We start from the raw sequence: 19,044 nt of genomic DNA on the forward strand, positions 1-19,044 counted from the left end.
TTTCTTTCGTCGATCCGCTACTAATGATGGCCTGTAATGAAAACTTGACCTTAGCAAGGTCATGGACTCATGACCTAACCTAAACCGAGGCCGCGGAAATGCTATAGTGCTACATATCGGTCGGTCTGTGTTGTACGTAGGTACACTTCTCATGTATTTTTATTGTTTACCGGCCTCCTTACGATGACGAGAAAAAATGTTCGAAAAGAAAGCTTAAGATGACATTTTCGTGACATTGCCTAGCCTGAAAGGCAGTTCAATTCAATGGAATCAATCCAGTGGAGGCTTGTGTATTATGCATTATGCTTCATGCTGTTTGAGATGGTATTTTGGCCTCTATACGATGACGAGAAAACATGTTCGAAAAGAAAGCTTAATATGACCTTTTCGTGACCTGTAGCCTCAGTTGAATTAAATGGATGCCAGTGGAGGCCTATGTATTATGCTTCATGCTCCAGGGCATATTTTAACAAATTTTTACTGCGTCCCAAAGTTGAGCAGAGGGCACGTGCTACGACTAAGGGCACAGGGCAAGGAACAGAGTAGGGCACTGAGGAGGGCAGAAAGTAGGGCACGGCAGGTTACAGGGCATGGCACAGGACATTTTAGAGGGAAGGGTACAGGTCAGGGCACACAGCAGGGCACAGGTCAGGGAACCGGACAGGGCACAGGGCAGGGACGCAGTGGGTCAAATCAGCAGGGGCTACGTCCCAAGGCGAGGGGGCTGCGTCCCGGAATGGGACGCAGTAAGTGCCTTAAAATATGCCCTGTCATGCTCTTTGAGATTGTTTTTTTTTTTTTACTGACTTTCGCACGAAATCAACGGTTTATTTTCTCTCCTTGCTTTTCAATGGCATGACCGCAATTTGACCTGACCTGGGTCACTGATAGGTATCGGAAGTTCGAGTGTTGAGGTACGTACTTTCATAAATCCATTCGTCCCGAGGAGAGAGATACGAAATGTTCAAAGCATTCTTTTAAACCCGCGCCCCACTGGGGTCTGCGTATAACGCGCCCCACTGGGGGAGGGGGAGGAGTCTCTTCATAGCCCCCCTCCTCGAAACTACTGGGCCGACCGTCAAAATTCAAACGGCGTCTGATAGCCCCGGAAAAACTGTTGAACGAAACCTAATTTCATTGACCTCGATGTCACCGATGACGTAACAGGTCAGGTTAAAGTAAAAATTATTAGCATTTTGACTTGTTCACATTTTGGGCTCTGGCCGCCGTCTTACGAGACAGATCAGGCTCATTTTTGGTTTACACACTCGTGAACAGATGCTTTAGATACCCTGAGGGTATTAAACTTGTACTTTGATTTTCAGGTCAGGTTCAGGTCATCAAAGGTCACGGAAATATTGTGTCATGCGTCGGTCACGTGACAATGTTTTATGGTCCATTTAGGCCATATATTTCGAATTTGATGTCGGTTGTGCCATTCGAGGTCATTTTGAGTTGAAGTTAGCTTAGGTCAGGTCACTTTCGGGTCAAAAAAAGGTCAAATTTTAAAGTTAAAATTTTTCAACAAAAAAGGTGTCTATTGGAAGCAGTTTTAGCTCAGGAGCACGATGGTGGTATTTATATTGGTGTACGATGTCAAATACGTACTTAAAAATTGCTTTGAAAAATTTATTTTTGTGATTTTTTGGCAATAATGCGTATAACTCGGCCATTTTTGAAGATATTCAGCTAAAACTTGCTAGAGTTAGTCATAGTCATAGGCATGTGTTCTATCACATATATTCCGTTTTTTTTTTCGAAAAGTCAACTGTCAAGAAGTTTTTGGAAAAATATAAAAATATAAATTTTGTTATTTTATTATATTTAATTTTCAAAATTTTCTCAAAATTTTGAAAATCCGAGATGGCATTTTGATAGCGCAGTCTATTCTGAGTCCTCTCATGCAAAGAAATTGGATCTAGCTTAAAGGTAGTGTGCCAGCTTTCTTGGACCGTATGGAGTTAATGGCCCAGATAAGGAGAACCGGATTTTTAGAACTTATCCATACCTTCAAAACTCATGGAAACGTCTTAAATTCTTCAAATTTTGAGTACCCCAGTGCGAAATTCGCCCCGACGGGTTGTCGGTCGTACCCCAACCACATTTCACACCACTATGAACAATAAATGCACACACTGAAATCGCTATTACCGATATGCTCATCCAATCAAGTTTCGATAAACCCGTTCATCATCATCTCCTGCGGTTTCGAACACGCCTGTTAGGTGGCTTCTGATGCTCGTCGAGGTCGGAATTTCCAAATACGCGTGGTGCGTCGGGCCGCGCGCTCTGACTTCGGCCAAGAAAAATGCGTCAGCTGATCATTGTCATTTCTGCCACTTGCGTGTGGTGAAATGGGGTCATAACTTATAAGACGGCTTTTTCATATCAATTATTTTACATAAAATCATATTTCAAACCATAAATAATGTTCGACAGCCAAATAAAAGAAACAATACCAATACGGGCTTACAGTTTAAGGCTCGACATTGTGTTGTCTACGATTAGACAGCTGATAACTCATTCCCGTACGTCGTATGGTCGTAACACTATAATGACCTTTGCTTATTGTCACAAGTGCGCCGCATTCGCGATTGTTGCCCGACGCCTGTTTGCAGGTGAGCCCACTACAGTTGTTATGCATATCTAAAAACCGAAAAACTTTTAGGCGAAAAAGGCACTATTCCAGGCCCATTTTTGATTTTTTTTTTGCGATATTAGGTAAAAACAGAAGCTTCTTATCCTAGGAAAAATAAAATGGGAAATCTTTCAAAGGTGGCACACTACCTTTAAAAGCTGAGCTCTTGGGAGCGATTGCCGTGGTTCAATGTTTTGCGTCGAAATCGGCCGAACATGACGTCACTCTGATGCCATTTCCAGCCGACCTATGGCAGCTACGAAGTTCATATTTTGACACCAGGTGTCAAATTGATGCAGCCGAAGATACTGAAAGTTTAGCGTCGATACGTCAAGCGGTTTGGAAGTTATTGCAGAAAAACGGGAGGGGGGCTATGAATAGCCCCCCCCCCCAGTGGGGCGCGGGTTAAAGAAATACCTACAATACCTATTTCTTTGATTACCTTCGGCAGGGTTGGCTCAACTGCATGCTTAGGTAGGTATACCTACTGGGGCGCTGGATATGCCTTTTGCAGGGAATACCTACGTTTAGCTAAGTGAGTACCCACCTACTTTACATTTAACTCTGAGAGATATTGCTTGTTTTTATATCTTGTCATTGGCACGGTGTGAAAAATAAAACCTCTCGACGGGGATGATACTTCTTCGAACATAGTGTCCCTGGGTATGTGCGTCATTTGCGTTACGAGCAGAGTTGTGCGTGCAAAATGCATCCATCAATGAAAGGGGAAGATAAATTTCAAAGAACCAGTTCGCCGAAAAAGTACCTGCATTAGCGACTCCGTACCTATACCTAGCATTAGTGTTTTGTGTGTTAACGGTAGGTACAATGCCTCGTGAGCAATTACCATAGTTATGCGCTGTTAGGTTGTACCTTTTTCCTGATAACTGAGTTAACGACTAGATATGAAATGATGGGTCAGGCATTGTCCTGCAGGTGCGTAGGTACCTACTCTTGCAGAGCTTTTTAGTTAACTGCAACAACATTCCGAGCCGCTGACATACGGTAGTTTCCATGCCGTGTTGTTACTAAAGCCGTAGCAAATGTCACGGATTTAAGTTAAATTTGCCATTTTTAGCGATAGCCGATAGCCGACAACATGCTTTGCCTACCGTTATGACAATTAAGTTATACCTACCTTTGCAGCAATTTTTAACTGTCGTCAACTGGATATCATTTTACTTAATTATCATGTGCTTTTATAAGCTTTGTGTTTACCATAGAAAGTTTTTTATTTGCGCTTCTACACGAAGTGACGAACATACCTACCGTAACGCTACACGACAGCCTGCCTGAACGGACTGGTCCCTGTTCCGGTCAGTTTGTCGACAATTTTCAATTAATCTAATCGACCCGTAACGACCGTATGTGTTTGCCAGTCACGCAGTACCGGTCGAATCGACGGTCTAATGAGACCCGGTCGAAACTGCTCTATTTACGTGCCGGCCACCTGGTTAACATTTTATGGCGCGGCTGGCCGATTTGTACATTAACAATGCATTCAGCGGCTGCGTTGCATTGTTAAACAGGTCAATAGTGGAGACTGGGAATCTATGGTAGGCACTAGCATAAAGACATAATCTCTATGATAACGTAAGAATGCCACAGGATATGGTAGGTATTGATCTCAGAAATATCGATGGATGGAAATGCGTAGACGAGAAATGAACACAAATCATTGATTAGGACCGAACCTGCAGTGGAGGAATTTAAATCGGTGACAGCCAGCGTTTGTCCCAGGCGAGTCGCGTGTCTTCTCTGGCTGACGGAGAGACCCGGGAGACCTCTAACTCGGTACCCGTGGGGCGGCGAGCCTGTCCGGCCACGGCCTCGAGGACTCGCGGAATCAGTGTCCATGTTCCCGGACATGTCATGTTTGCATCCAATGGATGTTGCGTCTCATGTTCCTCAATGACAGGAAAAGGGCTTAGAGCGTCCGAAGACGGATCTTGCCGTCAGAGCGGACTCAATCAGGCAGATGGTGGAAGACAGACAGGCATTTCACGTCTGCTCTCTCAATCGACGGAGTATGCAAGCTGACTTCATTGGCATGAATTCCCCGATTCGAGTGACGTGTGCCTAACTAGCTCCACGCTGGCTGATGGCAGGCGTCGGCGGGTGCAGCCACGAGCCGGGAGAACTTGTAATCCAACCACGCGGGAGGAGCGGTCAAGGTTTTGTGAGAGTGGTCTGTCGGGCCGCCAGCCGCATGAGACCTGCAACCCATCGAACAAGACTGGTCGCTGCTCGATTCAGTGACGGGCGACCGGACTTGCCACTTTCGTCTTCGTGTTTGTCGTTTGATCCGGGTGAGGACGTTTGTGGAACACCGGTACACCGGAGGCTAATTGCCCAGCAAAAATGAATCGGGTTCCAGCGGTACGCTGGCGTCAGCGCGGTGTCTTTTCTCTGAAGGAATTTGAGCGACAAAAGTCTGAAAACTCTGGAGGCGCTTGAACAATCGGCATCGTTACGGAGCGAGCGAAGCGAGCGGAGTCTTACGTAGAATAACGGAAATTTCTGAGTATGAGCGGCCGGCCGGCCGGCCGGCCGGCCGTGCGGACGCTTTTGCGAGGCTTATATCTCAGCAACCACTTGACCGATTTACACGCGGTAATTTTTATAGGGTAGCTTCATTCCTTCTACCAAGTATTGGACTATTCCCGATGCATGTGGGTGACCCCTTATGCACGTGCCACGTGCAAAACGAAGAGGTGTCAGTTTTGCAATTGTTGCAATATTTCGGTAACTACTTGGCCGATTGCGCTGAAAGTTGGCATGTAGGTAGGCACCCACTAGGCACTGCATATCCATGTGCCAGAGTTGGGGTGCTGCTGCACGTGCGCACGTGCAGGGGTCGTTTCCAGATCTCGAGAACGGCTGGACCGATTGCGCTCAAATTTGGTACACAGTTAGGGACCGGTTAGTAGGGTGCCGTGCAAAAGTCAGTCGGGACCCATTTTGCACGTGCGCACGTGCAGGGTGCCGCTCCCAGATCTCGAGAACGGCTGGGCCGATTGTGCTCAAATTTGGCACATCGCTAGAAACCGGTCAGTAGGGTGCCGTGCACAAGTCAGTTGGAGGTACCCCCTCGAAATTTCGCACGTGCAAGGCTCACCCTCTCGCTCGCTCCGTTAGTCGCCCCAAAAGGCGCTATACTGGTTTGGGATTAGGGCGCATTTTGATTGAAAGCTAGGAATTATTCTTGCTTTTAACCGACAAGCATTGGAACTTCATTTCTAAAAAGTAGCAAGATTACCATTGAGCCATGCATTATTCCCCTTTTTTTAGGGTTTGACAAGAGGTCATTTCCTTGAAATGTGGACATTTCAAGGAAATGTCCACATTTTTAATCGACATTTCGACATTTTTAATGAATCGCCATTTCGGTGCCATCAAATGCGCTCCTCGGCGTTTCACGATTCCCGGTTTGATTTTCAAATGTTTTTTTTTTATGCATAGCGCCATCGTAACACGAGCTCTTTCCAACTCGCTATCTCGCTACCCAACTTGACATTTTCCAGCTGGTTATGTGCCTTCCATGACCTATGACGTCATAACGTCACTATCACCGTCCCCCGATATAGTTTATAGCTCTCTGACACCAGCGTCGTCGGCCCTCTGATATAAGCGCCAACCGCTCACTCGTGGCACTGAAAAGCCTGCTGATATCGACGTCCATAACCGCTGTATCTGTCGCTGCCTTCCAGATCCGGACGTTCCAGGACGAGGGGTACCCGGAGGTGACGTACGGCGCGCTGGTGGACGGCCTCTTCCTGCAGGACGTCATGCTGCAGATGTGAGTACCCTCCTGGCCGCCCTCCTGGGACGACCCGGGCGCGAGGCTACATTGCTACAACGGTAATCGCACCGTCCCGGCGGTGGGCCCATGCATGACAATGGCTCTGTGGTCTACTGGGACTGCGCCACGTGAATAGAAGTCGCTGATTATATTGGTTGGATTGTGTCATTTCTTGCGACACTCTAGCTTGTGGGTTGCATATGGCCAGACATCACCATTCTTCTAATGATTTTTTTTTCTAATTAGATCATCTTGAAACTGTTATGGTTTCAATTGGGTGTTTTTAACACCCTTTTTAAATCAGTCATCAAACAAAAGCAGAATAGGTAATCTCACTGTACTTAGGTAGCCATTGTTCTGGGACGCCCACAAATCAATTTGTGGGATCCATCCCTCGTTGATCTACGCCTCCAAGCTTGCACTGAACGACATAAGTCCTTCGTAAACCACATCCGCCAAATGGACACTACTTCGTCCGCCTTTTCCTGCATTCCAATCTGACTCGCGTATCAGCGCAGTACCTAATTAACCCGCGCCCTGCTGGGGGGGGGGGGGGGGGTGTTTGAACACCCCTCCTTGTGGTTTTTCGCGAATATCTCAAAAACGGCGGCGCTCCGCCGCCGTTTTTGGTACACCTTATCATACATCAATTCTACACATGTTGTGAAAATTTCAGACCAAGGTCATTCAAGGTCAGGTCACCAGGTCACTTGAAGTGACCTCACCTCATAAAAAGTTTCAATGTCTGTCATAGCTACACCGAGTGACCGATCGCTTTGAAACTTTCAGCGATTGTTAAGAGCAATAGCATGTACAAAATGTATATCTCAGAATTTTGATATCGATGACCTAAGGTCAGGTCAATTTTGCGACCTCCCCATGGAAGACCCCATGGAAGTCAATGGAAGAAAATTGAAATGCGCCTCTTTTGGACGAAAGACATTATAAACACTCCCAAACACTGAATTACAAGTGGTTTAGACACACTGAACATGAAAATGGTGTCCGTGACCCCTGTTTATGCCCTGAGGTCATCTTAGGTCACGAATGGTATCTAGCAGTTTTTCGCAAATAACTTTTGATAGAGGCATGCTAGAGCGATGAAAACGCCTTAGATGTGTTCAGCTCGACGATACGGATCGACTGATATGCAACATGACCCTTTCCGGTCAGGTCATGACCTTGACCTGAGGTCAAATTTTCAAGTTGACCTTTCAAGGTCAAGTTATAGTTCATTCGATGCGTCTTGACGAGAGGAACACGATGCCGGTAAAAGTAAGCTCGTACAAGGCTTGGGTCAAAAGTTATTGCAGAAAAACTGTTTCCGAAAAAATCGGCTATTTTTGCAGTTTTTGCCCCCTGGAGGCAAAACCATTGACGTTAGCTCAAATCTGAGAGAATTGCTCAGAAAGGGCGTTAATAGGGCTATCGAATGCGCTTTTCCGTGGCGCTGTAGCTCTATTGGTTCCCGAGTTATGCGTTGGCTTCTTGGAAGTTTTCGACATTCGACCCGGAAATCGGCGAAATTTTGCCTTCAATGACCTCTGGTGACCTGACCTTTGACCTGACCAAAAAATTGACCGAAGTAATTTCCTCATTATTTTTGACGCTCTTTCGAACGCCGCCTTCCGCGTATCGCTACGTGGCCCAGGAGCCGAGTTAGAAGGGGGGGGGGGTGTTCAAACACCCCCCCCCCCAGCAGGGCGTGGAAATCCAGGACCCCCAGCCGGGCGCGGGTTAAAGTCTGCATCCTTTGTTAGCGAAAACTGAACAAGGTCGGAGGATAAGCTCCGCATTTCAAGGAGGGAAGATAGAGTTGGCATTTGTCACACATGGTCTGAAGAGAGGGGAGGGAGGGGCGGGGTCAAGCCAAGACTACTCCTCCCAGGAGCTTACCACACAGCGTACCAAGTTCACGGTAGTTGCTGCAATAAGAGTAGGAAAGTGCGTCATCACTAGTGCCGCTTTCATCCTTCCGTGAAAACTGTGTCTGTGATTCAGTCACATCACAGTCGATGCTGCAGACTGTAGTTAGCTGGAACCATGGACGTCGTGAGTGTGGTGATGCATTCAGGTTGTCATTTTGAAATTCAGTGTAGTTAAGATAGGTTTTCGACACTGTTGGCTCGAACACTTCAGGAAACCTTCTTTCCTAAGACCAGGATATGCTGTTATACGGGGTTTTCGCTCTGTAAAGTATTCACGTTAATATTGGGCCGAATTTACAATGAATCGACTCCTCCGACATACTATACCTCTGACTCCACTGTCTCCACACATCAATTACTCGATGAGTTTCTCATGGCTCGATCCAGAAACCAATCATTATCGACGATCAAAGCCAGGTCGAGCTCTCGCTTCATGTCCTTAAATGGTGCGATGCGTCTTCGCAGACTCCTCGCCAAGGTCTCACCTCTGACTGCGACCGTGCGACCCCTGTGACCTTGACCCGGCGCGGGCCCTTCTACCTTCCCTGACACCCGGCGAGACTGGGGCCACCAGCGTCCCTTCATCTGCCGCCACTGGAGCGACCCATTTGTGATCGATGCGCCAGATTGGCCACCGCTCGGCGGCCCTCGGCCGGCTGACGCGCGCGCTGAAGGTCGGCGCGCGGCGGCATTCTTGGCGCCTTTCCGGTGGGTTCGTCGCCCTCCGGTTCCGCCCGGCCGCCGGTGCCAGTCGGAGCGTCGCTCTGGCTTGGAGCGTGAAGATGGTCGCCCGGGCGGGCGGCTCTTCAGACCAGCGGCGTCACTGACACGGCGCGTCTGGGATGGGAGGCCACACCCAGGGGAGCACGGACCAATAAAGTACTTAGCCGAGCATTAGGAGGGTGTAATGGTGTTGCTGAACAGTAAATTCATCCACTTTGGGTCTAAACTCAGGCTTAAAGCACTTAAGTGACTACAGATATTCATGTTTTTTTCTGCTGTATTTCATATTTGCCTTTTCTATACCTGCCACATGTTTTGTCCGGTTTCTTGGGCAGACAATTTGCCCTGATATTTTGCCTGTTTTGTCCACAAATGCTCCCCGGATCGAAGGGGCCTGTGTTGGAGGGAATGGCAATTGCGGTGGCTGAAAGCGGGCTCGGAGGTTTCGTGCCGCACGCGCGCCGCTGCACGCCGCGCGGCCCCGTCTGCGACGACAAACGGCGCAGTCACGACGCCACCGGCGCTTGTCTGCACGCATCAGTGACGTCACCAAAGTGGCGGGTCGACCTTTACAGCCAGCTCGCTGTGAAATGACCCCGTGACAGGCTACCGGCTGCAGACGGTGGTCGACGGTTAGAGCCCGGCCCCGGCGGCGACGGCCGGTGTCTGGCAATGCCATCGCTCATCGCGCCGAGCCTCCAGCTGATGACATAGATGACTAAGTTTCTAATTCATGATGACGGGACTTCCTTCGGGTTGTAGTTTCGACACTGCTGTGCTATTCATAGACTCTGCAACCCCTGGGAACGTTACTGGCTACGCTTTTGCCTTACGCGCGAGATTTCTCTGAAAGGTGAAACTGGGCCTCGTGAAAAGTCACGCATTGCCTGGTATGGACGCTCCGGTCCGTGGATGCCTCGCGGTCTGACCAGGTCTGCAACAATGCACGTGCCGCGCCGGCGCACGGATCCGGGGATCGGCCGGTGATAAAGATGCCCGTGCATTGTGCACGCGCCGCGTCTGACGAGCTGCGCACTCAGCTGCTGTCGCTCTTTGTTGTTTCCGCCGCGACTGTCGCCGGAGTGACCGCTTCCGAACCTCTTCTGCCGAGCGATGCGAGCGATGCAGTGACGAAGTCTCCTGCTGACCTACTATACAAAGGAGCTGACTTTCGGGTCTCATAAGGGCCTAGCTGCGACTATTAAGATAAAGGCTGGCTGAGCGGTGACCTCCCTCAGCTGTGGTCCGTATTTTATGTTTGGTCGCAAGTGCCGCTGGTTTTAAACTTCCCCTAATGACCAAGAACTGAGCCCTAAGCTCATTGAGACTCGTTCAGTATAGCTCAAACCCTATGCCTCTTCGCTGCTCGCTCAGGCACTCGGGCACACTAGTGTGCCTGAGACTCTTTGAGCCATGTCTTCTCTCCGATCGAGAGCGCCCCTGGAACCTCCTCGCGGACGCCCGGCGCCCCGCCGGCGCCCTTTGTCTCGAGCACCGCGCCCCTGCTGTGACTGTGGAGGACCGGCTGTGGCGTCCCTTCCGTCGGGTCCACAGGGACAGTCGCTCCTACCCTCTGAACGCTCTGGGACCGACACGACTGGGCTCCGCTCATCTGGCGGCTAAGACCAGTCTGAAGACGCGCTCAATGATTCACGGACCTGCTGGAAAAGTTCCTATGGTGGGCAGTTGCAGATACTAGGCGCGAAGTACTTAGGTGTTCTATTGATGTTATATCATTCACAGTGGCTTATTGAGGTAGTTTGAAAGCTTCTCTGTCGGAGCTGAAACATTGAAGCCTTGCTGTGCTCAGAAGTCGCGCGGGGAGCGGCACGGACATGAGACCCGATGACCTCACTACGTTCTCTGTTCAGCCAGATGCGTTGGTTGGCTAACTGATCCGTCAGCCACCAGATCTCGGTCATTCTTATGACTCTTGATTGTTTTTAGTGTGTCTCTTCAGTTCACCTACTTCAATCATTAGTTTTTTAGCCTGTTTCCTCACATTTTCGGGTCACGTGTATCTTGTGTTCTGCTCTTCTTTCGCCTGTTCTGATAGCTGGCCTGTTCACCTCTTCTTATGGCCTGCTCTGTTCACCTGCGGTCAACGCGTCACGATTCACCGGCCAACCTCAGCGCCGAATGAGGGTTGGTCGACCACGTGACCGCAAGAAAACACAGCGTCGGTCACCGCTGCAGGGCCACGTGATAGCCTGTGGTAGACGCAGGGACCGCTGAATATCGTGCACTGGCGTTAAAAATGGGTCACGTGAGGTCATCCGGGGGAGGGGGGTAACCACAGAGGGGGGTAACCACCGAGGGAAGGATAGTGCTACAATGTCATACGGTCAGAGAATGACAGCAATGTCACGATGTTGAGGAACATCATCGATGCCAGTTGCCGACTGTGCTTCGCTAGCGATTATTTGGAAATAATGATTGATAGGTATATTATTACGAGCATTTCCGAAATGCTCATTGGTCTTCCATATACTCAGCCAAGTCTCAATATCAGGCAATATCCGGCCCATTTAGCTGATATCTGTCCAATTGACCGATGGTCGCTCAAGTTCGTCATTCCGTGTGTACTGATGTTTGCCAATCTGGACCTCCGATATTCCGGCACTGGCACGCCACACAGGGATAGCCGCTCATTACCTATCGATGGATTAACGTCACTGAGCGCCAATCAGCGCTGATTTATTAGAGAATCGGTCCCGTCCGCCTAATTGTGCCGTTCGCTCAGAGGTTAGCCAGGCCACCTGAACGTCGGAGTCAGAGATAAAATACCCTGCGGTTAATCAGTCCGGACTATACGGAGCTGGCCAGCAGGTAGCAGGCTGATTTGGAGATGATTACTCTTTCCGGCAGCCAATGATCCTTCAGCTCGTTAATTCACCTTTATGGGGCCATTCCCACACAATGGGGACCTTGTTCGGTACGTGCGAAGGGTGGGATTTGGGTTCCAGGGGCTCTCGTCAGATGGACTATTCGCTGTCGATCTCAATGGGGTGAGACAGGCTTTTTTCGGTATGTGCCAGGTATGCGAGACATATCTGGATTTTGAACATATGGTCTCGGAGGGAACGTTTGGAGGGAGCTCACCTCACCCTCAGTTTATTCAGCATATACCATCATCTATAACGACTTAAAACGACATAACGGGGTAGCTATGTCGGGGTTCAATTTGATGACAATGCTTTTGGTTTCATTTCCCTCATTTATTGCCAATAACGTTCTTTCCTTCATATATAAATCCAGATATCGACTGTCAAGTTTCTGACGAATTTAACCTTAAAGCTAAAAAATGATACCTATCATTAATCTTGATGTGGTCTCGCACTTTTGGCAAGTGGATATGCCAGTAAGCAACGGTTATTTTATTGGCTATCACATCAATAGTGATGAACGACCCATGAAATCATTGTGCCGATCATCACTGACTGTCGTCACCTCCTTTCCTGCCATGATACGGTGACGTCATCACCCATCATGTGACGTCATCATTCACTACCTGCTGTCGGCGGACCGAGGCTGACAATGGCGGTGCTCGCCGCGATGGGTCCGGCGCCGCGCACAGTTCGTCGCACTTGGTGCGGACCTGCGCTGCGTTTGCCGCTCGGGAGCGTGCCAGGCCGGTTTCGTAGTGTCATTGTTCAGGGAACGTTGTTTGTCGGGTTTCTGCATGATAACACACGGGAAAGTTGTGCCGCCCTGGGAGGAAGGGAGAAGCGGGTGGTGATCTGGCCCCGGGCTCGAGAATACTGAAGTTTCGCCTCGGTAGACCCAACCCAAAGTACTCTCTATTTACTTAGGTATGTTCCTATTTGTGACCCGTTCCCGAGACCCGACTCGAGGCCGGCGGGAGGTGTGGCGATGGCCCGTTCTCGTCCGATGGGCTCGCTCGGCACACATCCATCCCATGTGACGCACGGTAGGTACTGTCTGTTTTCGCACAGGCGCGTCATCTGGCAAGTCGCCGGACGTTGGGACAGACCAGACCACCGACCAGCAGCCAACTGGCCGTCACGTCGTGTTCGGATGATTGTCAGTCATGTGTCCGTTTAGTCGAGGGTCACTTAACGTCCTGTGCATCGCGGTCTCTCTTTCTCTGGGCGCTTTACCAGCAGGCATGGTATGGCTAATGTTTCACGAAGCATGTGAAGCTAATGATGGAGAGGCAAACCACGTGGCGAAAAGTCTTCATATTCGATCGCAAGGTATCCCATCCACTAAATTCGTTGCAGGTGCGACTGGCGGACTGTCAAGCAGCTGCTCCCATCGTACTTATTGCTCAGAGCGCCAGCTCCAGCACTGTGCTCAGAACGCCAGCACGGGGCCGTACGCCGCCCGCCGAGGATTCTGCAACCGTCGTGTCGGGCTCCGTTCGGCCTCCTCACACCTCTCCCATTTGTCGTGCCGGAATGCTCGCTTGCGTCATCGCTTTGCCAATGGCGATTGCGGTATATGAGGGATTTTATCACTGTCGGCGTGTGAAGGGCAGTCGGGCAGGGCACGCCAGGTCACGAAAGGATACCGGCTCTGGTGAGGTAAGGTGAACTAAAGTCAGCTCATGCAGCGCAGGTTGGGTGGGATGGTCGGCGAGCTGGGGTGGCGGTGGGTTTAGGGAAGGGCGGGCGCCGTGGAGGCCCAGGGTGGAGCGGCGCGTCGTGTCAGCTCCACGCAGTCGACTGACGGTCGATGTCAGGTGGGGTGGAGGGGCGAGCTGTGTTGGCTGACCTCGACCCGTTCCGTTCTGCAGCGCACCGTCCGCCAGCAGCGAGACGGGACTGGTGGCGGTCGGAAGTACTCCTCCCGACACTCCTCGAGTTCCCGGCAGCACTCCTCTGGTTCCAGCCAATCCCAGCTCACCAGCTGTCAAAGATAATTGGCGATCGGCTCATTGTGCAAGATAGCAATTATTGAGCTGACAGGTGACTTTCCGCGCCTGTCGAAATGGAACGTCCTGCTACTCTGTTACGCTATTGTTCCGGTAGATCTTTTCAAGGATTATTTTCAGATGAGGATTGTTTTATCTTTGGGGTGTATCGAAATATGATGACAACAGATTGATCATCCGACTCGCCGAGACTGTGCTTTGGTCAGACCCCAAGGAGTCTACGAATCTTGATTCGAATCGTGAATTTATGACACCCACTGCCGTATGCGGTATTTCAGTGCAGGTGGCACTCAGTCCCGCGCCAGGGGCCCTATGTCGCCTCGTGAGGCCACCACCGCGTGCCGTGACAATTAGGCCGGGATGACGTCACAATTGAACCTGTGTGACGTCATCGACCACCCATCGTCACCGGCGGCCATTTCCGCTCCGTCCGGCCGGGGGGATACGCCGGGGACGCGCCGGGACACCGGGACGCCGGTCACGAGGGCGTGCCGCCCGGTCCGTGCTGTCCGGCCCGCCCCGTGCTCCCCGTGCGTCCTCTCGGAGCGGCACGGCCGTTTGTCGGCGCGGCCTTTCACCGCGGTGGCAGAGCCGTTGCAACACTGCACAAAGTGGCCGTGGTCGGTCAGGCGTTGGGCGTGTGCCGGTCGTGCGCTGTTGGAATGGAGTGAGCGGAGGGCATGTCGGATAGTGTTCGGTGGAGGAGTTTGATACTGGTTGAATGGGACCAATGATTAGCCGCCTACTATTAGTAAGGCTTGTCGCTCGAATGGTGCTCTGTGACATGGAAAGCAGTCATTTAGTTACGTCATGACAGTCACCGATTTGATTTAGCTGCGGCGAACTTCTTTTCTGGTGCTGAACGTCATGATATTCCTTCGAACTGTGCGTGACTCAGTATTTGTATTGTTTACTTGCAGCTCTGTACGACAGCTTGCATCCTGGGTCCTTAGGATGCCTGTTCTGCGCAGCAGTTCCTGTGTGTCGTATTTACATGGCCCTTGGCAATCCGCCGGGTCCCACCACCCTGGTCCCTGACCGTCTTCCCAGGCGGTCGCCGCAGTGTCCACCGCCGGGTCCCAGCACCCCGGCGGCCCTCCCAGGCGGCCCCGCAGTGTCCACCGCCGGGTCCCAGCACTCCCGCGGCCCTCCCAGGCCGTCGTCCGGTGGCCTCGCCGGCGGCTCTCGGAACTCGGCGAGCCGCCGGGGTGCGGCGACTAACGGAGGCTGACGACCGCCGGCCGTCGCCAGCTGCCGCCGAGGACGGCCCGACCCGGCCGCCCGGGCGATGGCTAGCGGATGGTAGTCGCAAGGAAGGCTAGGGAGAACGAGAGGGAGGCCTCTGGGGACGACAGGAGAAGGAGTCTGTTCCCGGGGACGGTGCAAGTGAACGGACATCAGGGATCTGTATGAGGACAAGATGGTGTAGGCGGAACTCATCAGAAAGGCAAATTTATCGGGCATTGCTGGTGGAATGCGGATATTACAGTGTAGGAGCAGCATGATGGACATTCTTGGAATTATTTTGGCCGAGGAACAGGCTGGGATTAGGTCGTTGGCTTGTTGAAATTACACATGGAAGGACATCGATGCGACTATTGCATGGCTACATCGACTATTGTCAGAGCACGTTATACACCGGCCATGTTCGGTAGCTCCGTTCCGTGTTGCGTTGCATTGTGGGGCATTTGGTTTCACGGCAGGTGGTTGAAGCGTGCCGAATCGGCGACATACCTGCGGGGAGCGCGAACATGGGGAGGGGGCGGCCAGCTGCGCGTGCCCCGCGTGTGCAGCGTCGACGCGGCGTCCCGTCCGTCCCGAGCGGTGGCCCCGGCGGGCTGATTATTCCTCACACCGCACCTGGTCCCCCGAATACCGAGCGGACGGCCGCTCGCCCGGTCGATACCAGGCCGGCCGGACGTCCCTCCCCAGCCCTCTTCCTGTCCACGCGACCACCGAGCGGCCGGACTCCCCCACTCGAGCGGGCTACCGTACACGGCCGCTCGGCAGGGTCCCCCGGCCCCGTACACGGCCGCTCGTCGGCTGGAGTTCCCGAGTCCATATTATACCGAGCTGGGAGCCGTGGCCTCTCGGCCAGGGCCCCCGGCCCGTGCGCCTGCCGCCGGACCAGGGACACCCTGGCGCGGAAATGCCGTCACGGCCGGCTCACGGAAATGTCTCACGGTCCGTCGGTGGTCGCCGGAGCCGGATGGTGCAGCCCGGTGTGCCGACCTTGGTCCGTGCCGGCTCAGCAGAGGCGCGCCGGCAGACGACCGGCCGCGACAGAATGTGACCAGAGTTCCGTGATGGGGTGCTTGATAGGATAAGCGCAGACCAGCTTGGGTATCTTGATTTGTTCAGCTGGATGTTTTATAAGAACTTGAGATTAGCTGGACTGTCGGAACGACAATTATCATATGGGAACATCAGAGGCTCGAGGGACCATTGGCTTCATGACCTTTGTGACTACAATGCAATGCTATTAAAAACATTTTGCTATCCTTAACAAAGCAGGGACTCGAAGGCTCACGTTGCACGAACAACTACCGATAGCGATTATTGTCTCTGCATGGGTCCTGGTCTGTCGCCCCTTTGACGTCATTTCCGACAGACGAGCTGCCGATTAGCGACACTCCCGGCGTGCCATCGGGCTTCTGATGCCGTCTGGGAATTTCGGAATCGTGCCGCCTGGCCGAGGCGAGCCACTGGCCGTCAGCTGCCGCTTCTCACGGACAAACAGTGGACGGGAGTGTCAACTCACCTGTGCAAACAGCGCTCAGCTCCCAGCGACCGGGCTCGAACTGTGCGCCTTTGTCCGCGAAGACCCTTACCAGTGTCATCCTAGTGCCGTTCCTGCCCGTGGGATAGCTAGGGTGTACTTTTGCACAATCATGAGCTTGGTCACTTGGCTTGCTTGCCACTTCAGGCTCACAAAGAGTTCGGTACTCTTTGTACTTTGTCCCGCTATTCCCGACAACGCAAAGTTCTTGTGTCTCGTCATGTTTATGTCAGATGTCGTAGCTTGTTTGCAGTCTAGCTTCACAGCTTCGAGCATCTTGCTGTGGGAATTCCTTCTCATATTTGTCCCGTTGTTGAACCGCGGCTGTGTGGTGAGGTCTGTGGCTCTTGATTTAGTTCGAAGACTTGTCTGTCTGGTCGTCCAAACCGTTCCGCGTTTCCGTCTCGTCTTCCGTCCGTCTCGTGCCGTCGGACACGCTGGGCCTGTGGGTACGAAGCCCTCTGAGCAGCAGGTGACCTGCAGGTGGTGCGATACGGTCCGGCGCCCCGCTCAGCTCCGGCGGGGTCCGTCACCGTCAGACTCGGCTGGCCGTTCGACTTCCCCGCCCCCGCCCTCAGTAATAAAACGGGAGCAAGGCCCGGGAAGCACGGTGGGGTGCTCCATAATCTGAGGTCGCGTGACGTCTTCTCATCGGGAACCCGCACTCCGCGAGACTTTTCGACGACATTGTCCAAACTTCGAGAAGCAGCAGTAATGCTGTCGACAATGCTTGTGAACGTAAAGCTAAAACATGAGAGTCTGAAGCATAGAAGGCGCACAAGCAACTTGTCATGCATATTCCTTGCATTGTTCAATGAATGCATGCCTCCAGCAATGCGGCAGCAGCTTCTGGAAGCTCTCCGTTACTTGTCACGGAGCGTATCGGTACGTTATACCTCCTAACTACAGCTCCACCCAGAGCCGACCGACCGGCCGGCCCGGCGCGGCGCGGCGGTCGGGCGGTGCTGTCGCCTGTGTCCCGTCACGGACCTCAGGCACCACCCCGTCCGTAGCCGGTGCTGACGCCACCCTTGACCGGCCACCCGCGGCGACGGTGATGGCGGCGGCTGATGACGGTGGTGACGGTTGGTGACGGTTGGTTGACTGGTGACGGCGGCTGGAGACGGCTGGCGTCGGTGGTGGTGGCGGCTGGTGACGACCGATGACGGTTGGTGGGCTGGTGACGGCGACTGGCGTGCTGGTGCCTGCATTTTCACAAGTGGCTGTGTTCGACGGGATTTTTGTCCAGTCGGACTATATGTAAATGGTTCGTTAAATTCTATCTAATTTGTTGAAGCTTCCGTTTCGGGCTAAATTGGCGCATCTTTTGTCAAAACTTAAAGCATTATATTAACACAGTATCGATCTGATGGTGAGCTATATACGAACTGCGGCGGTGAGAGCTTCCTCCGTAGTCCTTATAACGGCCTGTTTGTTGTGACCGCACTGCCGGCCAGTCTGGCCTGACCTTGGGCGCAGCTGGACTGGAACAAAGATGGCCGCCGGCGTCGGGGCATCTTTGGCGGATTTCGGACCGGGCTACCGTGCGCAGATCACAGCAGGTGGCGCAATGGTTTGCCGAAACGCACGCGAGAGCACGCTGCTGGTTTCCGCTCCGGTGGATTCTTATTTTCGAAATCATGACCGATCATGCGATCACATTGATTGGCCAACGAAAAAAGCGGACGAAATGCGTCCCCTCGTCTCTGTGCGGCCGCATGGAAGGTGTTTTTCTACCGTTTTTGTCATTGTTTGCTCGCCATTGTTCCTGCCTAGCCCGATACTTTGTCTCTGTCTCTGTGTTCGGCTCGCATACATTAGCACGTGCGGCGCAGTTACACTCTCAGTAAGTCCTGACCTTGGGCGCTCTCCAGGGGCCGGGCTGGTCAGGGCTACTGGCCCAGATAACCCGGTCCCCCGGCGCCAGTCTGGCCCGTCTGCCGGCCCCGGCAGACTCGCCACCTCCTCCCGAGCAGTTCGATGAAATATAGCTGCGGTTCCTGGACGTGGCACAAGATCGGACGATCGTGGACTGAATTCAGCGCCGTAGAAAAGTTGCAGCATTGCACGCCATTGCTGCTCGTTTTAGCAGCATCGTCGGCCTACTTGGCACCAAAACCTGCCTGCAGCACACAATCCCGCTATGGAAAGGCATCCGGCGGCGCTACTTTCGTGTCCCTTTTTTGGAGAAGGCATTAAGGTCTCTCAAGGCGACTGCTCGAACTGAGCGTGGGTTTACTTAGGCACACGCTACGTTCGTTGCTGGGTCTCTGCCGT

The 19,044-nt window shown here is 52.3% G+C and overlaps 1 protein-coding gene across 1 annotated transcript in view; it reads left to right on the top strand.

Moving 5' to 3' along the window:
* Positions 1-19,044, top strand: part of LOC122369379 (girdin-like) — a 114,718-nt gene that overhangs the window by 692 nt on the left and 94,982 nt on the right. The window contains exon 2 of the mRNA XM_043344084.1: positions 6,349-6,437. Coding sequence (XP_043200019.1) covers positions 6,349-6,437 — 89 coding nt within the window. The remainder of the gene's footprint in view (positions 1-6,348; positions 6,438-19,044) is intronic.

This window comes from Amphibalanus amphitrite, unplaced genomic scaffold (genome assembly GCF_019059575.1).
Source record: "Amphibalanus amphitrite isolate SeventyFive unplaced genomic scaffold, NRLGWU_Aamphi_draft 001030F_arrow, whole genome shotgun sequence".
Lineage (NCBI taxonomy): Eukaryota > Metazoa > Arthropoda > Thecostraca > Balanomorpha > Balanidae > Amphibalanus > Amphibalanus amphitrite.